Source organism: Salminus brasiliensis, chromosome 9, assembly GCF_030463535.1.
Source record: "Salminus brasiliensis chromosome 9, fSalBra1.hap2, whole genome shotgun sequence".
Lineage (NCBI taxonomy): Eukaryota > Metazoa > Chordata > Actinopteri > Characiformes > Bryconidae > Salminus > Salminus brasiliensis.
Genome location: NC_132886.1, coordinates 24427628 through 24446327, shown reverse-complemented (window position 1 = coordinate 24446327; position 18700 = coordinate 24427628). Strand labels below are relative to the sequence as shown.

General features: G+C 34.9%; 3 protein-coding genes across 3 annotated transcripts; 2 read left to right on the top strand and 1 right to left on the bottom strand.

Moving 5' to 3' along the window:
- The first annotated feature begins 2842 nt into the window (after positions 1 to 2842).
- LOC140562741 (uncharacterized) lies at positions 2843 to 5773 on the top strand. Its single transcript, XM_072688602.1, has 4 exons — positions 2843 to 2885; positions 3006 to 3353; positions 3442 to 3788; positions 5648 to 5773. The coding sequence occupies exons 1-4, from the start codon at positions 2843 to 2845 to the stop codon at positions 5771 to 5773; spliced, it is 864 nt and encodes a 287-aa protein (XP_072544703.1).
- A 4404-nt stretch (positions 5774 to 10177) lies between these two features.
- Positions 10178 to 11877, top strand: LOC140562740 (uncharacterized). Its single transcript, XM_072688601.1, has 6 exons — positions 10178 to 10244; positions 10363 to 10710; positions 10798 to 11148; positions 11392 to 11499; positions 11617 to 11651; positions 11763 to 11877. The coding sequence occupies exons 1-6, from the start codon at positions 10178 to 10180 to the stop codon at positions 11874 to 11876; spliced, it is 1023 nt and encodes a 340-aa protein (XP_072544702.1). The 3' UTR covers position 11877.
- A 4003-nt stretch (positions 11878 to 15880) lies between these two features.
- On the bottom strand, positions 15881 to 18180 carry LOC140562739 (uncharacterized). The gene is made up of 5 exons (XM_072688600.1): positions 18155 to 18180; positions 17530 to 17726; positions 17045 to 17419; positions 16745 to 16770; positions 15881 to 16006 (listed from the first exon to the last, which is right to left on the bottom strand). The coding sequence occupies exons 1-5, from the start codon at positions 18178 to 18180 to the stop codon at positions 15881 to 15883; spliced, it is 750 nt and encodes a 249-aa protein (XP_072544701.1).
- Positions 18181 to 18700: the final 520 nt, after the last annotated feature.

Here is an 18700-nt window from a genome sequence, read left to right as displayed (position 1 = left end):
ACAAGACCAAGATGGCGGTGTGAGTGGCAGTATATTGTGGTATAGAAGTATAGTATATAGAAGTGCTAATCTATGATGTTTTGAAGTTTGTTTCAGATTTCTGTTTAGTTAGTAAGTACTTTTACTAGTATTTCAGATTAAGCATTGTTTTTGTGCTATTACACGTTCCTAAACATTCTGGTGTGGTTGACATCAACTAAACTGAGATGGAACTATCATGCTATTATTGATACAGAAAATTGGCAGCTATTCTGGGCAGAGGTGACCTATCTTTAAATCCGCCACTGGTCATATTTCTGTAGAATTCTGTAATATTACTTTATCGGGTCAGTTCACACACTTCTTTCACTTGTCAACGAATGCACTTTGCAACTGTATAAAGGCCATCAGCAAAAAATACCAATCCCTGCATAATTCTGCTTTCAGTATACAGCTTAAACATTTTGAAATGTGTTTTATGTTTCCTGAACCAAGTGGAACTCCAAATGTACATTTTGGCTTGCATATTCAGTGTTGTAGAGTGTTGTAGTCACCTGTATCAGTAGCTCAAATCAGTGGCTGAAAGAGCCAGTGGCTGAAAGTAGTCCTGTATATCGCACCCTTGAGGAAATGGGCAGAATTGTCCAGAAACTTCTATGTCATTTCTTCCAGCAATGCCGCTGGCTATTCTCATTGGTTTTCTGTGTTTATTGTGATATTAATGCCTTCTGGTGGCGCTGCTCCCCCAGCATTGAAAAGAACACTTGGTCACAACAGACTAATAGAATAACCCTATTATCCTTCTGAGCAAACTGACCTAAGCGTCTGTAGAAAGAAGAGCTTACTCTAAGCTTAACTGTCTTATCTAGGAGGGCCCTACTGTATGTGTAGGACTAAACTATCTCTACAGATTTCTTTTAAATTATCAGTGGTTTCACAGCACCCCTAACATGCCGGACATCCATCACTAGTTCTTTGACAAGCTGCAGGTGATTTACCCTCCTGAGAGACAGAGGGTGTTGAAGGCAGAAATTGGAGAACATGATCCTTACTGTGGTTCTGACTTCTTATAGGTATGAGTGGGTCCTCAGGAGCATATTGATCAGTGCGTGTCTGAAAAGTGAGAGTCTTGGCAATTAGTGACTGAAGCTACTTAGAACTTTCCACAGGCAAATGGGTAACTGCCATTTCAGTGAATGCTCCAGGTGTTTACTCCTGGCTTTTCATGCAGACAAATGAAATCTTGAAGATTTGATCATTAAAAACACCAGATATAAACGAACTCTTATAGCAATTAAATAATGTTGAGTCAGTCAAAAACAGAACGCAGAAAGAACCACAAACAAGCAGGAAATACAGACTGCCAGGCAAAGCATCTCAGGGAAAGAGCTCAGCATTTATTGATGACTATGGGTTGTAGACTTCAGGCAGTCATTGACTGCAAAGAATTTACATCCAAATACTTTTAAGTATTATGTAAAATGCTATTTTTGTTAAACCCCTTCAAACTTCCGTCAGATCTTTGGATCAGATCAATGCTGACCCACATTGTAACACTGGTTCTGTCCAAGATATTAGTGTTCTGTATCTGGTATTTCAGCAGTATTTTCTTTTTTACATTTAAAGTATAATGTAGTAACAGCTGTGAACTATTTGGCAAGTATTATCAAACTGATATTTACTAAGTCAGTGTAAGGAATTCAGTGAAAGGAACTTTAGATCCATCTTAGAGTGTGTTTTCAATGTTCCATTGTCTGTAGAGTTTTTTTTTTTTTTGTTTGTTTTTAGAAGGTGTTAAAGGTCTGTTTAGCATCATCATTTGATGCGGTCGGAAGCTTCAATAGTCCACCATCTACTGCAGTTGAGTCGATGTGTGACATCTTGACTGTGGTTATTGCTATACACTCATAAATATGCTTTCTAAACCTTCTTTATGATTTCTATATATACAGCACAACATACATTTCTCCATAGCTTAGCATGACAATGTGAATCCAAATAACCATAAGAATTTAAATCATTTCGATATAAGGAATTTAAATCTTTTTTTTTTTTTTTTTTTTTTTGCTTTTTTACCATATTCAAGTTTTTCAGTAGGAAGGACCAATGGTCATGATATAATTCAAACATTCATTTTCTGAGAAATGCTTACAAAGGAACATAAAATCTGTAATTTTTATGACATCCTAGCATCTGCCTAGGGGACCTCAACAACTACCAAACCATATCCATCCAACTACCTAAAATGCCATTGTAATACATTACATTAATGCCATATTACAAACACCACATCAACCACCAACCACCACCCTAGTAATCATTAGAAAATCTTAGAAAATGCTCAGCAACTACCTAGAAACCATCTTAAATACTAAAGTAACCATCTGGCAACACCGTGGTGATCACTTGGAAATTGCTTAAGCTTTTCTTCAGAAAATGTAGTTTAATTCATGTGCCTCTATGTTTGCTTCTATATTTAAAGACAGAAACTTCAACTGGCATTCATATTTCAAATCCAGTTGTTTAGTTTGGTGTAATTTTGGCTTTGGCCAAAACAGGTCTATCACTCAGCAATTTAAGTTCCATATTTGAGCTCAGTGATCTGTGTGGCCCATTGCAGCTTCCTGTCATGCTGTTCTGGAAGCCAATCAGCTGTCAGCAGAGAATTATAAAGTCATGCTTGGACAAAATTTTCAGACAGAGTAATGCTTGTGTAGCTACATTTTGGAAGATAACCTTTGTCCTACAGGAAATGTAAGTAAAAAAAAAATGTTAAATATATTTTTATTTACTTTTGTAGTCATACATCTTGACTGTATACACATTTTCTTTTCAGAAAATGTATTACTTGAAGAAGTTGGCAATGATTGGATTTTATGTAACTGTGCTGTTCACAACAGAATTAGGTAATGTTTAAGAATAATTATTTATTTTTTTATATATAAAATTAATAATATTCCTTTTGTATTGCTATGTATTGTATTGTAACATATTTTTAAAACAGTAATAGATTTTCACTTTTTTAGGAGAGGCATCAAATGTAGACATTGCTTGCCCAGATGGACTGAAGGTCACTCAGAAGGGGAAAAATGTCAGTCTGACTTGTTCGTTTTCATATTCTGATGCACGAGTGATTTCATGGTTAAAAAAGATTCCAGAAGAACAGCCAGTTCTCATCACTTCTAGTTTTAGTTCTGTTACACAATTTTACAACGGTTTTGAGAAGAGTGGCCGCTTTCATGCATCACAAGGAAAAAGCAGTTTTACTCTGAATATCCTACATGCAGAGCCATCTGATTCAGCAACGTATATCTGTGCAGCTTCATATTATTCAAATATTGCATTATCAGACTGCACAGTTTTAGTCCTCAAAGGTGTGTATGTGATTACTACATACTTTTTACATTTTAACCCTACATCTTCATTTTCATTTGTAATTGGAGCAGTGGTTTTTTTTTTTAGGTGCACCTTCAAGTCACTACACTGTTCTTCAACATGCCGCATCAGATCCAGTCCAACTGGGAGGCAATACAACTCTGCAGTGCTCAATACTCACAAATAACTCTGCAGAATATCACAGTGTGTACTGGTTCAGGCATGGATCAGGAGACTCTCATCCAGGACTCATCTACACTCATGGAAACAGGAGTGATCAGTGTGAGGAAAGCTCTGAGACTGGTTCTCCTACACAGAGCTGTGTCTACAAACTCCCCAAGAAGAACCTCAGCCCCTCTGATGCTGGAACTTACTACTGTGCTGTAGCTGCATGTGGAGAGATACTGTTTGGAAATGGAACAAAACTGAACTTTGTAGGTAAGATCAGATTTTTTTTTTTAAATAAATAAATAAATAGGCCAACCCAGATGCAAACCATAAACATGGTGGAATTTCTTAATACATGCAAAAAAAGTAATGGTATAGATAAATTCACAATTACACATGTCTAAAATGGTGAATGTAATTAAATGTAAATGAGCAGCTGCTTTTCTAACAATGCAAACAGATGTATTATTACAATGCTTAAGCTGTGTCTGCACAAGACGAGACAAGTTTTCCTAATTTAGTAAACTTATTGCCGCTGTCTATTTCTTTAACATATATGTTTTATACTACCCCAAAAGCAATACCTGAATTCCCTGTCTCTAACACACCACTGAAACTAAGTGCACTTAAAAATAAAATATTTTTTGTCAAGATGTTTTATTTTATAATATAATATCACTATGATAGCTATAAGGTTATTATGTAGGTACAGTGGAATAACTGTTTTAAAATCCTCTTGTAATCAGAAAGGTCTTGTTGGAAATCAGCAGTTTATACAAATGTAATTACATTGACCATTTTAGACATTGTGTCTATTAGACAAAATATTCCATTACAGCATTACAGTAATTACAAAAATCAAAACTGAAGTATATACATTTGTGTATTGTAAATTTGTACTGCTCAAATCCATCTCAAACAGTGAAGCAGTCAAGACATCAATGCATCTATGAAATACATTATCAGGAATTACACTGTTGTTGAATGTCATTGCCCTCACACTAAAAATGACAATGAAAGTGTAAAAAGGCTTTGATTTAAGTGGTGGAACAAGCTTCCCTTGGGTGTCTGAACAGCCGAGTCACTCACTGTCTTCAAACGCAGGCTGAAGACCCACCTCTTCCGAGAGTACTTGGATGAATAGAGTACTATGGTCACCTTATTGTCTTGTGTTTAGTAATGTCTAAGCTTAGAGGTATCTTTTGAATTATTAGTCTATTTAAACTAGCTGAGGTTTTTCTTGGGTAAATAGCAAAGCACTTTGTAAGTCGCTCTGGATAAGAGCGTCTGCTAAATGCCATAAATGTAAATGTAAGACATTTTTTAACATTTCTATTAATCCATTGATCTTGCAAGCTTGACACAATGTAAAGAATAATTGCCTGATTCACATTATATAAATTGGGAAAAATATAGATGCAGGGTTGTTGCATGACAATAATGATATATTGTAAAACTTGTAATTAAACAGTTATTAGGAACAAAATGCAGCTCTTTTGCTTCTTAAACACTAAATTTGAAAAATCTGAAAACATGTAAGAAGTTAATACAGTTCCTATTTTCTTCTATTTTTTGTATAAAGTTAAGCAGAAATTTTGATTAAATGATAAAGATCTCATTTCTTTTCTTTTTTTTTATAGAGAATCGATTTTTGGACTCACTTGTTATTGTTTTAGCAGCATCAAACATTATATTCATGGTTGTGGTTTTATTTCTGTACCGAAAATTACACAGCAGTCAACATAAAGGTAAGTTTTATACAACAAACACTGTAAAATTACACATTGTACTTCAATATTTGATTGATATGCTTGTAATTCTTTAAAGGTGCTGCTGAAGGTCTCCCAACTGAAGTAAACCTGGTGATTATTTTTCTTTTTGTTTTTTTCTGACCTAAAATACAGAAACTTATCTCTTTGGTTTTTTTTTTTTTTATTACAATTTTTAAATGCAATGTTATTGTAAATAAGATATGTATAGCTTGATAGACTCATATTCATTCCTTTACTGAGAACTAAATTTGTCATTCTAACTAAAATTCTTAAGATAAATATATCATTTTGTCAAATGTGTGTTTTGTTCTGTATGTTTAACATGCTACGTGCTTGGTTGTGGCATCTGTCAGACAGAGGACACTGGTGACCTGAACTATGCAGCTCTGAGTTTTTCTCAGCCTCCCTCCTCAAGAAGAAGCAGAGCAAAGAACAGCAGTGATCAGCCTGTGTACGCACAGGTGAAGATACGTCAGTAGAATAAACTTACTGAAATCATTCAGTTTTCTGTATATATATTTTTCATTTCATAACAGAATCTTGTTTTATACTGTAACTTATACAAACTGTGATATGTACCTGCTACTTTTTTACAACACAAATAATACAAGTGTTAACTCTTTCTGGCACTAATGTTGAGTTTGTTCTGATTCGGCCATAGTCTCAGGCTTTAGGTGGATAGCTAATGTTGTGTTGATATACTGTAAATACACACCTCATCCATTTCAAAAGGTTTAGTTGATATGTTAAGGTAGGGAATGTGGCAAGAGGGCTTCAGTCTTCTGTTAGTCCATAATTTAAGCATAGCTGGACACAAATGAATACAACATTTATAACGTTAATAAAAACAACTTGGGTTTGGTTGCATGATGTTATCATTGGACCACATTGATTACACTGTCTTTGGATTACATTGATTACAATTACATTGTACATTGACTACTACAAAGGGTGTTTTGTTTTCTTAGCTTTGAACTAAAACTAACAACAGATGTCTAAAAAGAAGTGCACAATAATGCACTATAAAAGAATCACGATTAATATTACATTACTGGCTACTGGTTGCATTATTTTTTGCACAGTAGTACTGTGAAACATTAACAGTAAAAAAAAAAAAACAACAACAACAGTAATCTCTGAAATCAGTGTAACCAGGATTATAGAGTCACTATAATGTAGCCAAAGTCAGATTTACACTTACAGTAATAACCTGTACTGATAATACATCCTCTGTGTAATGACAGTAAATTACTAGTTGCAATACTTTCACAGTAAATTCTTGTTACATATAAACCCAAGAAAATATATATTTTATTCTGTAATTAATGTTCTTATTTGGTGTGAACAATAAAATTATATCTGCATACTATGAACTTACAGTAAGTGGGAATACAGGATTACTGTGATCTATCTGTACCATCATCTTTTTGTGTTTTACTGTCAGTATACATAGATAATAGTACATTTACAGAATGTATTTCGTGAACTTTAGTTTAGCTATACTTTTACAAAACCTACTAATATGTAACATTTGACATTTCACATACATTCAAATGTGGACTAAACAAAATGTAATTTGATAAAAATTGATTCAATATTTTAAATTATACTTTAAGTCAATATATGTACATGCAATAACTCATTGTATCAGTTAAAGCTCATCTAATCCTTAATAATGCTACTATCAGAATTTATTTTTTAAATGCTTAAAACACTGTAAATCAAATAAAATGCTGTTTTTATTAAAAAAAAGGGGGAAGCGGCAGAAGTATCATTATCATGTGGAACCATTACAATTTACAAAGTCATGCAGATTGGAGCCAGTAGCTTCTGGTACTGTTCATATCACCCTTCAGAATGGAAAAAAGAAACTGGGATTTCCAGCACAACTGTTCCTAGAGTTCAGAATAAAGCAATAAAGAAAACATATCTGGTGAGCGACAGTTCTGTGAAAATAAATGTCTGGTTGATGAGAGAGGTCAGAGGAGATTCATTCGAACCTCTCTGTATAATACTGGTGAGCAGATAAGCAGCTCAGAATGTAGCACTTTGAAGTTTAAGGTGGATGGGATATTGTTGGGGCTGGTGTAATGGTGTGGGGAATTTTATCTTGGCATATTTTAGACTGATAAATACTAAATAATCAATGCTTTAATGCCACAGTCTAATGAGTTCAGTGTTTTTCAGTGGCCCTTACAGTTCTCAGATCTGAATCCAGAACATCTTTGGCATGTGGTAGAATGGAATATTTGCAACATGAAAGTGCTGCTGAAAAATCTACTGAAATAGTATGACACAGTGATGTTAACATAAACCATAATCTCAAATAAATGTTTCAAACATCCTGTGGAATCCATGACACAAAGATATAAGGCGAGAGAAAAGAGAGGCCCTACCTAGTATGGTGTTTTAATTGTTAGGCAGAGGGCAGCAATACCTGGAATAATCAAGCATGAGTGTTCAGGGGCACCTAAATGTATTTTGTGTGAACAAGACTTATTTTATAACTATGAAACAATAAATGAACATGTCAGTGAAAAGAAACTTACATTGGGACAAGACCAAGATGGCGGTGTGAGTGGCAGTATACTGTGGTATAGAAGTATAGTATATAGAAGTGCTAATCTATGATGTTTTGAAGTTTGTTTCAGATTTCTGTTTAGTTAATAAGTACTTTTACTAGTATTTCAGATTAAGCATTGTTTTTGTGCTATTACACGTTCCTAAACATTCTGGTGTGGTTGACCAACTAAACTGAGATGGAACTATCATGCTATTATTGATACAGAAAATTGGCAGCTATTCTGGGCAGAGGTGACCTATCTTTAAATCCGCCACTGGTCATATTTCTGTAGAATTCTGTAATATTACTTTATCGGCTCAGTTCACACACTTCTTTCACTTGTCAACGAATGCACTTTGCAACTGTATAAAGGCCATCAGCAAAAAATACCAATCCCTGCATAATTCTGCTTTCAGTATACAGCTTAAACATTTTAAAATGTGTTTTATGTTTTCTGAACCAGGTGGAACTCCAAATGTACATTTTGGCATGCATATTCAGTGTTGTAGAGTGTTGTAGTCACCTGTATCAGTAGCTCAAATCAGTGGCTGAAAGAGCCAGTGGCTGAAAGTAGTCCTGTATATCGCACCCTTAAGGAAATGGGCAGAATTGTCCAGAAATTTTTCCTGACTTCTATGTCGTTTCTTCCAGCAATACAGATTGTGAGTCCTGTAAAGCTGCTGGCTATTCTCATTGGTTTCTTGTGTTTATTGTGATATTAATGCCTTGTGGTGGCGCTGCTCCCCCAGCATTGAAAAGAACACTTGGTGACAACAGACTAATAGAATAACCCTATTATCCTTCTGAGCAAACTGAAAGACCTAAGTGTCTGTAGAAAGAAGAGCTTACTCTAAGCTTAACTGTCTTATCTAGGAGGGCCCTACTGTATGTGTAGGACTAAACTATCTCTACAGATTTCCTTTAAGTTATCAGTGGTTTCACAGCACCCCTAACATGCCGGAAATCCATCACTAGTTCCTTGTTTTGCCAGTGACAAGCTGCAGGTGATTTACCCTCCTGAGAGACAGAGGGTGTTGAAGGCAGAAATTGGAGAACATGATCCTCACTGTGGTTCTGACTTCTTCTAGGTATGAGTGGGTCCTCAGGAGCATATTGATCAGTGTGTGTCTGAAAAGTGAGAGTCTTGGCAATTAGTGACTGAAGCTACTTCCACAGGCAAATGAGTAACTGAGTTTGGTGTGTTTTTATTGTTCCATTGTCTGTAGAGTTTTTTTTTTTTTTTTTTTTTTTTAGAAGGTGTTAAAGGTCTGTTTAGCATCATCATTTGATGTGGTCGGAAGCTTCAGTAGTCCACCATCTACTGCAGTTGAGTCGATGTGTGACATCTTGACTGTGGTTATTGCTATACACTCAGTCATAAATATGCTTTCTATACCTTCTTTATGATTTCTATATATACAGCACAACATACGTTTCTCCATAGTTTAGCATGACAATGTAAATCCAAATAACCATAAGAATTAAAATCATTTCAATATAAGGTATTTAATTTTTTTTTTTTTTTTTTTTTTTTTTTTGCTTTTTTACCATATTCAAGCTTTTTAGTAGGAAGAACCAATGGTCATGCTAAAATTCAAACATTCATTTTCTGAGAAATGCTTACAAAGGAACATAAAATCTGTCATTTCTATGACATCCTAGCATCTGCCTAGGGGACCTCAACAACTACCAAACCATAGTCATCCAACTACCTAAAATGCCATTGTAACACATTACATTAATGCCACATTACAAACACCATATCAACCACCAACCACCACCCTAGTAATCATTACAAAATCTTAGAAAATGCTCAGCAACTACCTAGAAACCATCTTAAATACTAAAGTAACCATGTGGCAACACCGTAGTGATCACTTGGAAATTGCTTAAGCAATTGCTTTTCTTCAGAAAATGTAATTTAATTCATGTGCCTCTATGTTTGCTTCTATATTTAAAGACAGAAACTTCAACTGGCATTCATATTTCAAATTCAGTTGTTTAGTTTGGTGTAATTTTGGCTTTGGCCAAAACAGGTCTATCACTCAGAAATTTAAGTTCCATATTTGAGCTCAGTGATCTGTGTGGCCCATTTCAGCTTCCTGTCATGCTGTTCTGGAAGCCAATCAGCTGTCAGCAGAGAATTATAAAGTCATGCTTGGACAAAATTTTCAGACAGAGTAATGCTTGTGTAGCTACATTTTGGAAGATAACCATTGTCCTACAGGAAATGTAAGTAAAAAAAATAAATGTTAAATATATTTTTATTTACTTTTGTAGTCATACATCTTGACTGTATACACATTTTTTTTTTCAGAAAATGTATTACTTGAAGAAGTTGGCAATGATTGGGTTTTATGTAACTGTGCTGTTCACAACAGAATTAGGTAATGTTTCAGAGTAATTATTTATTTTTTATATATATAATACTAATAATATTCCTTTAATAATATGTATTGTATTGTAACATATTTTTAAAACAGTAATAGATTTTCACTTTTTTAGGAGAGGCATCAAATGTAGACATTGCTTGCCCAGATGGACTGAAGGTCACTCAGAAGGGGAAAAATGTCAGTCTGACTTGTTCGTTTTCATATTCTGATGCAAAAGTGATTTCATGGTTGAAAAAGACTCCAGGAGAACAGCCAGTTCTCATCACTTCGATTTTTAGTTCTTTTGCACAATTTTACAACGATTTTGAGAAGAGTGGCCGCTTTCATGCATCACAAGGAAAAAGCAGTTTTACTCTGAATATCCTACATGCAGAGCCATCTGATTCAGCAACGTATATCTGTGCAGCTTCATATTATTCAAATAATGCATTATCAGACTGCACAGTTTTAGTCCTCAAAGGTGCGTATGTGATTACTACATGCTTTTTACATTTTAACCCTACATCTTCATTTTCATTTGTAATTGGAGCAGTGTTTTTTTTTTTAGATGCACTTTCAAGTCACTACACTGTTCTTCAACATGTCGCATCAGATCCAGTCCAACTGGGAGGCAATACAACTCTGGAGTGCTCAATACTCACAAATAACTCTGCAGGAGATCACAGTGTATACTGGTTCAGGCATGGGTCAGGAGACTCTCATCCAGGACTCATCTACACTCATGGAAACAGGAGTGATCAGTGTAAGAAAAGCTTTGAGACTGGTTCTTCTACACAGAGCTGTATCTACAAACTCCTCAAGAAGAACCTCAGCCCCTCTGATGCTGGAACTTACTACTGTGCTGTAGCTGCATGTGGAGAGATCATCTTTGGGAATGGAATAAAACTGGACTTTGTTGGTAAGATCAGATTTTTTTTTTTAACTAGTTCATCTTTTAAAATGATCTAGTTTTGTGTTGTTTTCAACACAGTAAAACAATGATGACATGCACTAATATGGCTATTTCTTTTACAAAAAAAAAAAAATAATAATGATAATAAAGTGCTTAACGTAAAGTACCTATTTAATGCCCTGTTTTATTTTTGTGATGTTAAAGGAAGAGTTAAAATAAATTATATTTGTCTTTCCTTCTTTTTAATAGAACACAATGTTTTGGTCCCAGCCGTAATTGCTTTTGCAGCATTAAGCATTATATGTGTGGTTGCAGTCTTATTTCTCTGCAGAAATTTAAACATCAGTCATCACAAAGGTGGGGTTTACTTGAGCCTGATATGATTAATTTTCTATTGTTAGTGAATGCACTTCATTCTTTTCTACACTTAATAACATGGTATATTTAAGTGAATTATTTGTTTTTTTGTTGAAGATGTCACCGATGGTCACACAGCTCAAGTAAACCAGGTAATAATTTTATATTTATTGGATTTTTCTGTGACATTTAAGCTACAGACACTCTTATTCACTTTTACTCAGTTAACAGTGAAATCTTTAAAACAAGATCTTTTTCTGCAGATTAGGTTCACTGATTATCTGAAGTTTGTAGCGGGGAATTTCACCAGTGAACAACAGCAGATGATCAAAGACACTGAAGAGCAAACCCAGATCATATATTACCGACAGAACTGAATTTTCTCCACTCCCTCTCCTTTATTTACTAATGTAATATTTGCTAATGAAGGCTGACGAAGATTTCAAGAGATTTAAGGAAATATTTTCTTAGGACATGTTTGACTGAAATATGACCAGTGTTTGGAAATAACTGATTACAAAAAAAAAAAAAAAACATTTTGTTTATTAACAATCAAGTACTTGTTATTATGTGTAAGATACATTTGAACATGCACAAAGTTTAGCTTACTGACTGTATGAAAATATTTAATAAGATGGGGCATTAATCCTGCCATTAACAGTAGAACACATGGAGCATATGCTACAGTAGTAAAACATGCGTTTTGACTTTGGAATAGAAACTGTACGGTTCTGTCAGAGAAATCCATTTTCAAACTGGGCATATTAAGGCTGTAATAAAGTGAATAACTGAAATAAATGTATTCACTTCTCAATAGAACCATGACTGATGGTTAAGTTATATTACACTTTATGTATTTGTAACATAATATCAGTAGGACAATCACTGTGAGAATGTGAATGCGTTTTATTGTCACTGAACACATGTTTTAAAGCAACTCCTTTCCACAGTACAAAGTGTATGGAAAAATATTACTAAAGAAAAGTAAAGTACTCAGTTCTTAGATATTATATACATTTACTCAGACAATATTAATAGATAATTAACAATGCTATTTCACATAAAAAGATATTGCACTGTGATAAAATAACAATTACATGTTATCCTGTATTATTGAATTCTGTAGTAAAAATGCTTTATACATGTATTCATAAAGCATGGTACATGTCATATATGGGAACATCAGTCATCATACATTAGTCAACTCTGTTATTATTATATTGTTTAAACCATTTAAACCATAACAGCTGACATTAACAAAGTTGACATTTTTGTGGGCTGACTCCATGCGCTAACCTCAAAATAGATTACATACACCATGGCAGAAATTAGAAATCTAGGGGTTTTCAACACAGTATTTTTCTTTAAATTGATTCAATAAAGGTTGCTTTTATGAACAACTAAAACTTTTTCTGGGAGACGTTTGTCAGGTATAATTGTGTCTGCCAAAATCAGCTCTGACAGACTGTAATGGATTTCAGTGATGATTGGTATACTACACATATCACACCACACACTGCCAGACTAAACAGTACGTAAAAATAATGTCTGTGTTTTGTGGTACTTTGTAGAAATCTGATTTCATTTTGACATTAAAGAGCTTTTTGTATTGTTGTCAGATTTCTTGTCTAAAAAAACAAATTATATTGACCATGATTCCATATAAAAAGCAGTAACAGGGGAAAACATCCAAATGGGGGAAAGCTTTTTTTAAGCACTGTTTTTTGTGTGGCAGATAGGAGGGTGGAATTGGATTACAGACAACTGCTGCTGGTTTGGGAAGCAGCATAAATGATTACCTCTCACTTACTCTGTATTTCTAAAACTCCAGATAATGTTTAGATTGATTTAAGGCATTTGACTTGTAAATATATTACAATGGGTTGACTCACACTGGTTGTGTGTGTGTGTGTGTGTGTGTGTGTGTGTGTGTGTGTGTGTGTGTGTATGTTTGTGTCTGAGCTCTGTACAGTCCTTCAGTCTTTGTGCATTAGCTCTCCCTAGACCAAGGCCACATTTTAATACATTTTTACCTTTCTGAATTAGATTGTGTCAGGTGTGAATTAACGCTAATATTAGTTGATGCTTGTTTATTTATAAGAGTTTAGCAAACTAACTTTAGCTAACTAATCTTATCTAAGTTACATTTCCAGTTTTGGCTAGATATTTAAATTACTAGTATAAAATATTATATAAAACTGATGCTCAGTCATTAGCAGTAAGATAGGATTAGTTGTTATAGAGGTACATTATATGTCTAAATGTTTGTGAATATCTAATAAATATCTACTAAATGCTTTAAAGTTGCATCCTGCTGACATATATGTGCAAATGCACACACAAACAGCACCTAAAGACAAGGATTGGCAAAATAATAAGACTCTGATTAACCATGACCCTGCTGGCACCACGCCTAATGCCAGGTATGGACTAGAGGAGTATAAAGCCCCCCAGCACTGAGCTGTGGAGCAGTGGAAATGATAGATGGGGATTAGGTAGGGTGGTGATCATCCAGTATCCTGACCTCACAAATGCTCTTGTTTCTAAATGCAAACAAATCCCCATAGCAACGCTTCAAAATCAAGTAGAAAGCCTTCTCTAGACAGCAGAGACAGTTACTTCAACAAATGCAGGATACATATTTTTTAATATACAGTTGAAACCAGAAGTTTACATACACTATATAAAAATACATATGTGCATTTTTTTCTTACTGTCTGACATAAAATGAGAAATTTGCATGTCAACCCAAGAACAAAAGCAAAGACCTTGTGATGCTGACTGAAGATGTTAAGAGTGTGTCATTATCCACAGTGAAACGAGTACTGTATCGACATGGGCTGAAAGGCCGGTCTGCCAGAAAAAAATGCCATTACTCCAAAAGAAACATAAAAAAGCCAGATTAATGTTTGTAATTGCACCCAGGGACAAAGACCTTCATTTCTGGAGACATGCCCTGTGTTCTGATGAAAGTAAAATTTAACTTTTTGTCCATAATGACCATCATTACGTTTAGAGGAAAAAGGGGGAAGCTTGCAAGCCTGAGATCCCTGTGAAACCCGGGGGTGGCAGCATCATGTTGTGGGGTTGTTTTGCTGCAGAAGGGACTGGTGCACTTCACAAAATAGATGGCATCATGAGGAAAGAACATTATGTGGGAATACTGAAGCAACATCTCAAGACATCAGCCAAGAAGCAACCATGAAAGCTTGGGCGCAATTGGATAGGATATTCAATGTTTTGGAATGGCCATCACAAAGCCCAGGTCTCAATCCTATTGAAAATGTATGGGCAAAGCTGAAAAGACATGTGCGAGCAAGGCAGCCTACAAACATGGCTTAGTTACACCAGTTCTGTCAGGAGGAATGAGCTAAAATTCCTGCCAACTATTGAGAGGCTTGTGGAAGAATATCCAAAATGTTTTACTCAAGTCATACAGTTTAAGGGCAATGGTACCAAATACTAATGACATGTATTTAAAGTTTTGACTTTGAAGAAAGTAACAAAAATTGCATCATTGCAACATCGACATTGTAAAGCAGTACAAAAATAATATCCCTGTTGTGTCACCCAGGATAGATTTGGGGATAGACCTAAAGAGGAGTCATTTGTACATTTATGTGAGCATCAGCGAGTGCTTTAGAGAACTGCAATCAGCATTCTCACTGCAAATATATGGATAATCTTTGTTCCAAATGTCAAGTTAGTTTTACTTATACATTGTAATTAAACTCCATGACAAGTCCAGGAAACTAGTTTGGTTTATAATGTATTTTTATCTTAACAAAAACACTTGTTACAACCTGGCAAAGATTAATAATAAATAGTTCTCTGTTTCAAATCTAAGATACAAATCTGCCCCCTGTGATGGTCAATGCCTCAGTGACAGCAGTGATATTTGTTAATTGTGGTCCATTGACATTAGCACACAAAAATCTAAAGTGTTGAAATGACTTCTGTCCTGTTCATTTAAGTTCATCCTCCAGAACCCAGCACAGACTGCTGATTTCCCTGCTCAAGCTTTCCTACTGCTGGATAATATGAACACAGGATGTCTCATTCAACACTATATCATTGTCATCATAAGTCACTTTTTTGTAAAAGCAAAATAAGAGAGCATCCAGTCACTTGACAATCCTTTTGTGAGGGTCACAAATTATAAATGTATTTATGATTACACATGCAAATAAAAATACCAACACATGTCAAATATATGGAAACAATAATATTATCACAGGAAATGGACATGTTCAAAGGGACAGGAAATATTTATGACAAAATACATTAATATCATGTGAACTGAATACAGTTTGCGAAGTAGATCCAATGAAAGTATTTCATTTCCCAAGTTTTCAAGTGTAATTATAACACTAATTTTATTCTACTGACAGATTTTCGCCTGTCCATAAACAGGCTGATCACTGTTGTTCTTTGCTCTGCTTTTTCTTGAGGAGGGAGGATGAGCAAAGCTGAGAGCTGCATAGTTCAGGTCACCAGTGTCTTCAGCCTAATTGACAACACAAACAAGAAGCATGTGGTAAACATATAGAGAATTATAATAATTAGAATAGCAGATAAGCATTGTTGGCAAATGTAAGTTTAGATGTACAATTTCACATAATAACCTTTGTTTTTGGTTAAAGCATCAGCTGTCTTACAGCTCTGACAGTCTACTGCTCTGCCAGTCTATTGTTTCTCTGATGCTGTTTGTTTCCCAAAATAAAGTCCTAAAATCTACACTGACTAAAGGGCAATGTGTTAGGCACTCTTTAATTGAATGGTAAACATTTAACCAATACTGCTTTAATATTATTTTACCAGGCGGGTCTAAATCACCCCTTCATTAGCTTACACCGAACAAATACAATAGAGTGTATTCTAACCAGCATTGACTGAAATTATTCAGACATTAATCATATATTTTATCTTTCTGAAGTTAAATCCATAATTGTTTTCATGCATTTAACAGTCATCGGTCCCAGTAATTGACAGGCTTCTGGAGAAAGAGTTTCAGAAAGAAAAAAAACAATTTTGAACCTGATAATTGCATACATATGCACGGCTGACTGAATATACGCACAGGTTTTCTAATACTTACTTACATTTGCAAATTGTAAACAATTGCAAACAAATAGTTGTTACAAATGAGTAATTTAAGTTAAAAAGTTAAAGCTTTTAAAAGTAAACATTTGTGATAGTAATAAATGTAATAATTCAATTATAAAAAATAAATTACCTGACTTACTTGAACTGTATGGTTTTCGGCAGAATCTTTAACAAAAAACATGTATGTCATTCAAATATATTAAATGAATGTACAACATTAAAACATATGCTTTATAGATTTTGCTGTTTAGATATTGCTGTTATTCAATGGAAAACATATATCTCTATTTTTCCCATTTTAGTTTCCTCTATAATTTGAGCCCTGTAGTTGCTAATGTCGCCGTTGGCTTGCTCACTGGGGGTCTTTGATCCATCGTGTCTTATGTTATTTTCTTCTTTCTTCTTTGTCTCTGTCTTTTATTAATCACTATTTATGTACAGCTGCTTTGTGACGACAACAGTTGTAAAAAGCGCTGTTTTGTTCCATTCCCAAAGATGATCTCTCCACATGCAGCTACAGCACAGTAGTAAGTTCCAGCATCAGAGGGGCTGAGGTTTCTCTTGGGGAGTTTGTAGATACAGCTCTGTGTAGGAGAACCAGTCTCAGAGCTTTCCTCACACCGATCACTCCTGTTTCTATGAGTGTAGATGAGTCCAGGATGAGAGTCTCCTGACCCATGCCTGAACCAGTACATACTGTGTTCTCCTACAGAGTTTTCTGTGAGTACTGAGCACTGCAAAGTGGCATTGCTTCCCAGTTGGACTGGATCTGATACAGGATTTTGGAAAACAGCATATTGATTTGCAGGTCCACCTAAACAGTGGATAAAATGGATTATAGAGATGTTGGTGGAGATGTAGGGTTACAATGTAGAAAAAGAAGGTTACAAAATTCATGTCGGTTTCTTAAAACTAGCAGTAGACCTTCATTTACCTCTGAGACTACAACTGTACAGTCCGCTAATGTGATATCTGTATAATATGCAACTGCACAGAAATACGTTGCTGAATCAGATGGTTCTGCATGTAGGATATTCAGAGTAAAGCTGCCCTTTTCTTGTAATGCAATAAACCGGCCACTCTTCTCAAAACCATTATGATATTTCAGAGTAGAACTATAACTAGCAATGAGAAGAGTTTTTTCTCCTGGAGGCTGTTTGAACCATGAAATCACTGATGCATCAAAATGTGAAAATGAACAGTAGAGACTAATATTTTCCCCTTTATGAATGAATTTCAGCTGATCTGGGCAGGCAACGTCTATCTTTGAAGTGCCACCTAAACAAAAGAAAGCAGTGCATTAGACAATGTAGCAAATGCAGGTCACAAAATGAGCCATAATTCTGAAAAACAAAACAGTACCTAAAGCTGTTAAGACCAAAGCTGTTACATATAGTCCAATCATTGCCTGGAAACAAAACTAATTTCAGTTAGAAATTCATTTAGACTGTACACGCATAGAAATAGTTTCCTAATATTTTTAATACTGCGATATATTAAGTGTATGTATAAAGTATGAATCAGATTCAGGTTTATTAAGCTCACTTACAGTTTTGGAAGAGCAAAAGTAACCATTCGGGATGAGGGTAATATGTGTCAAGTACTCTGTCCTTTAAACATTCTACAAGAGCAACTTCATAACTGTGCTGAAAGTTGATTCGCTCCCATAACAGGAAGTTTGTTTGAGCTAACCACTCACATCAATGGGTATAAATATAGAACCTAATATGCAAATCACTACTGCTGGGTTAGAAGAACTGATTCAAGAACTGATTGTATGTTCAAATAACTGTTTCAGTTTCAAAACATTAAACATTTAAATTATATTTATATATCATATGGAAACTGAAATTACTAATATTAGACAATCAGTACATAAATATTCAATTAACAATCAAAATTAGTGGCATTTGGTGGTTTAACCTTTCATTTACTGTACTAGAAAGAGCACAAAAAGGCAGCACGGTTGAACACAGCCGAGGCCATCAGACATCAATAATCAACTTAAAGTGAGCAATTTAGATTGTACTGTATTGTACTGTAGGTTCTGAGAACCTGATTGGTGCACCATGCAGAGAATGTTGTTGGAGCTAGT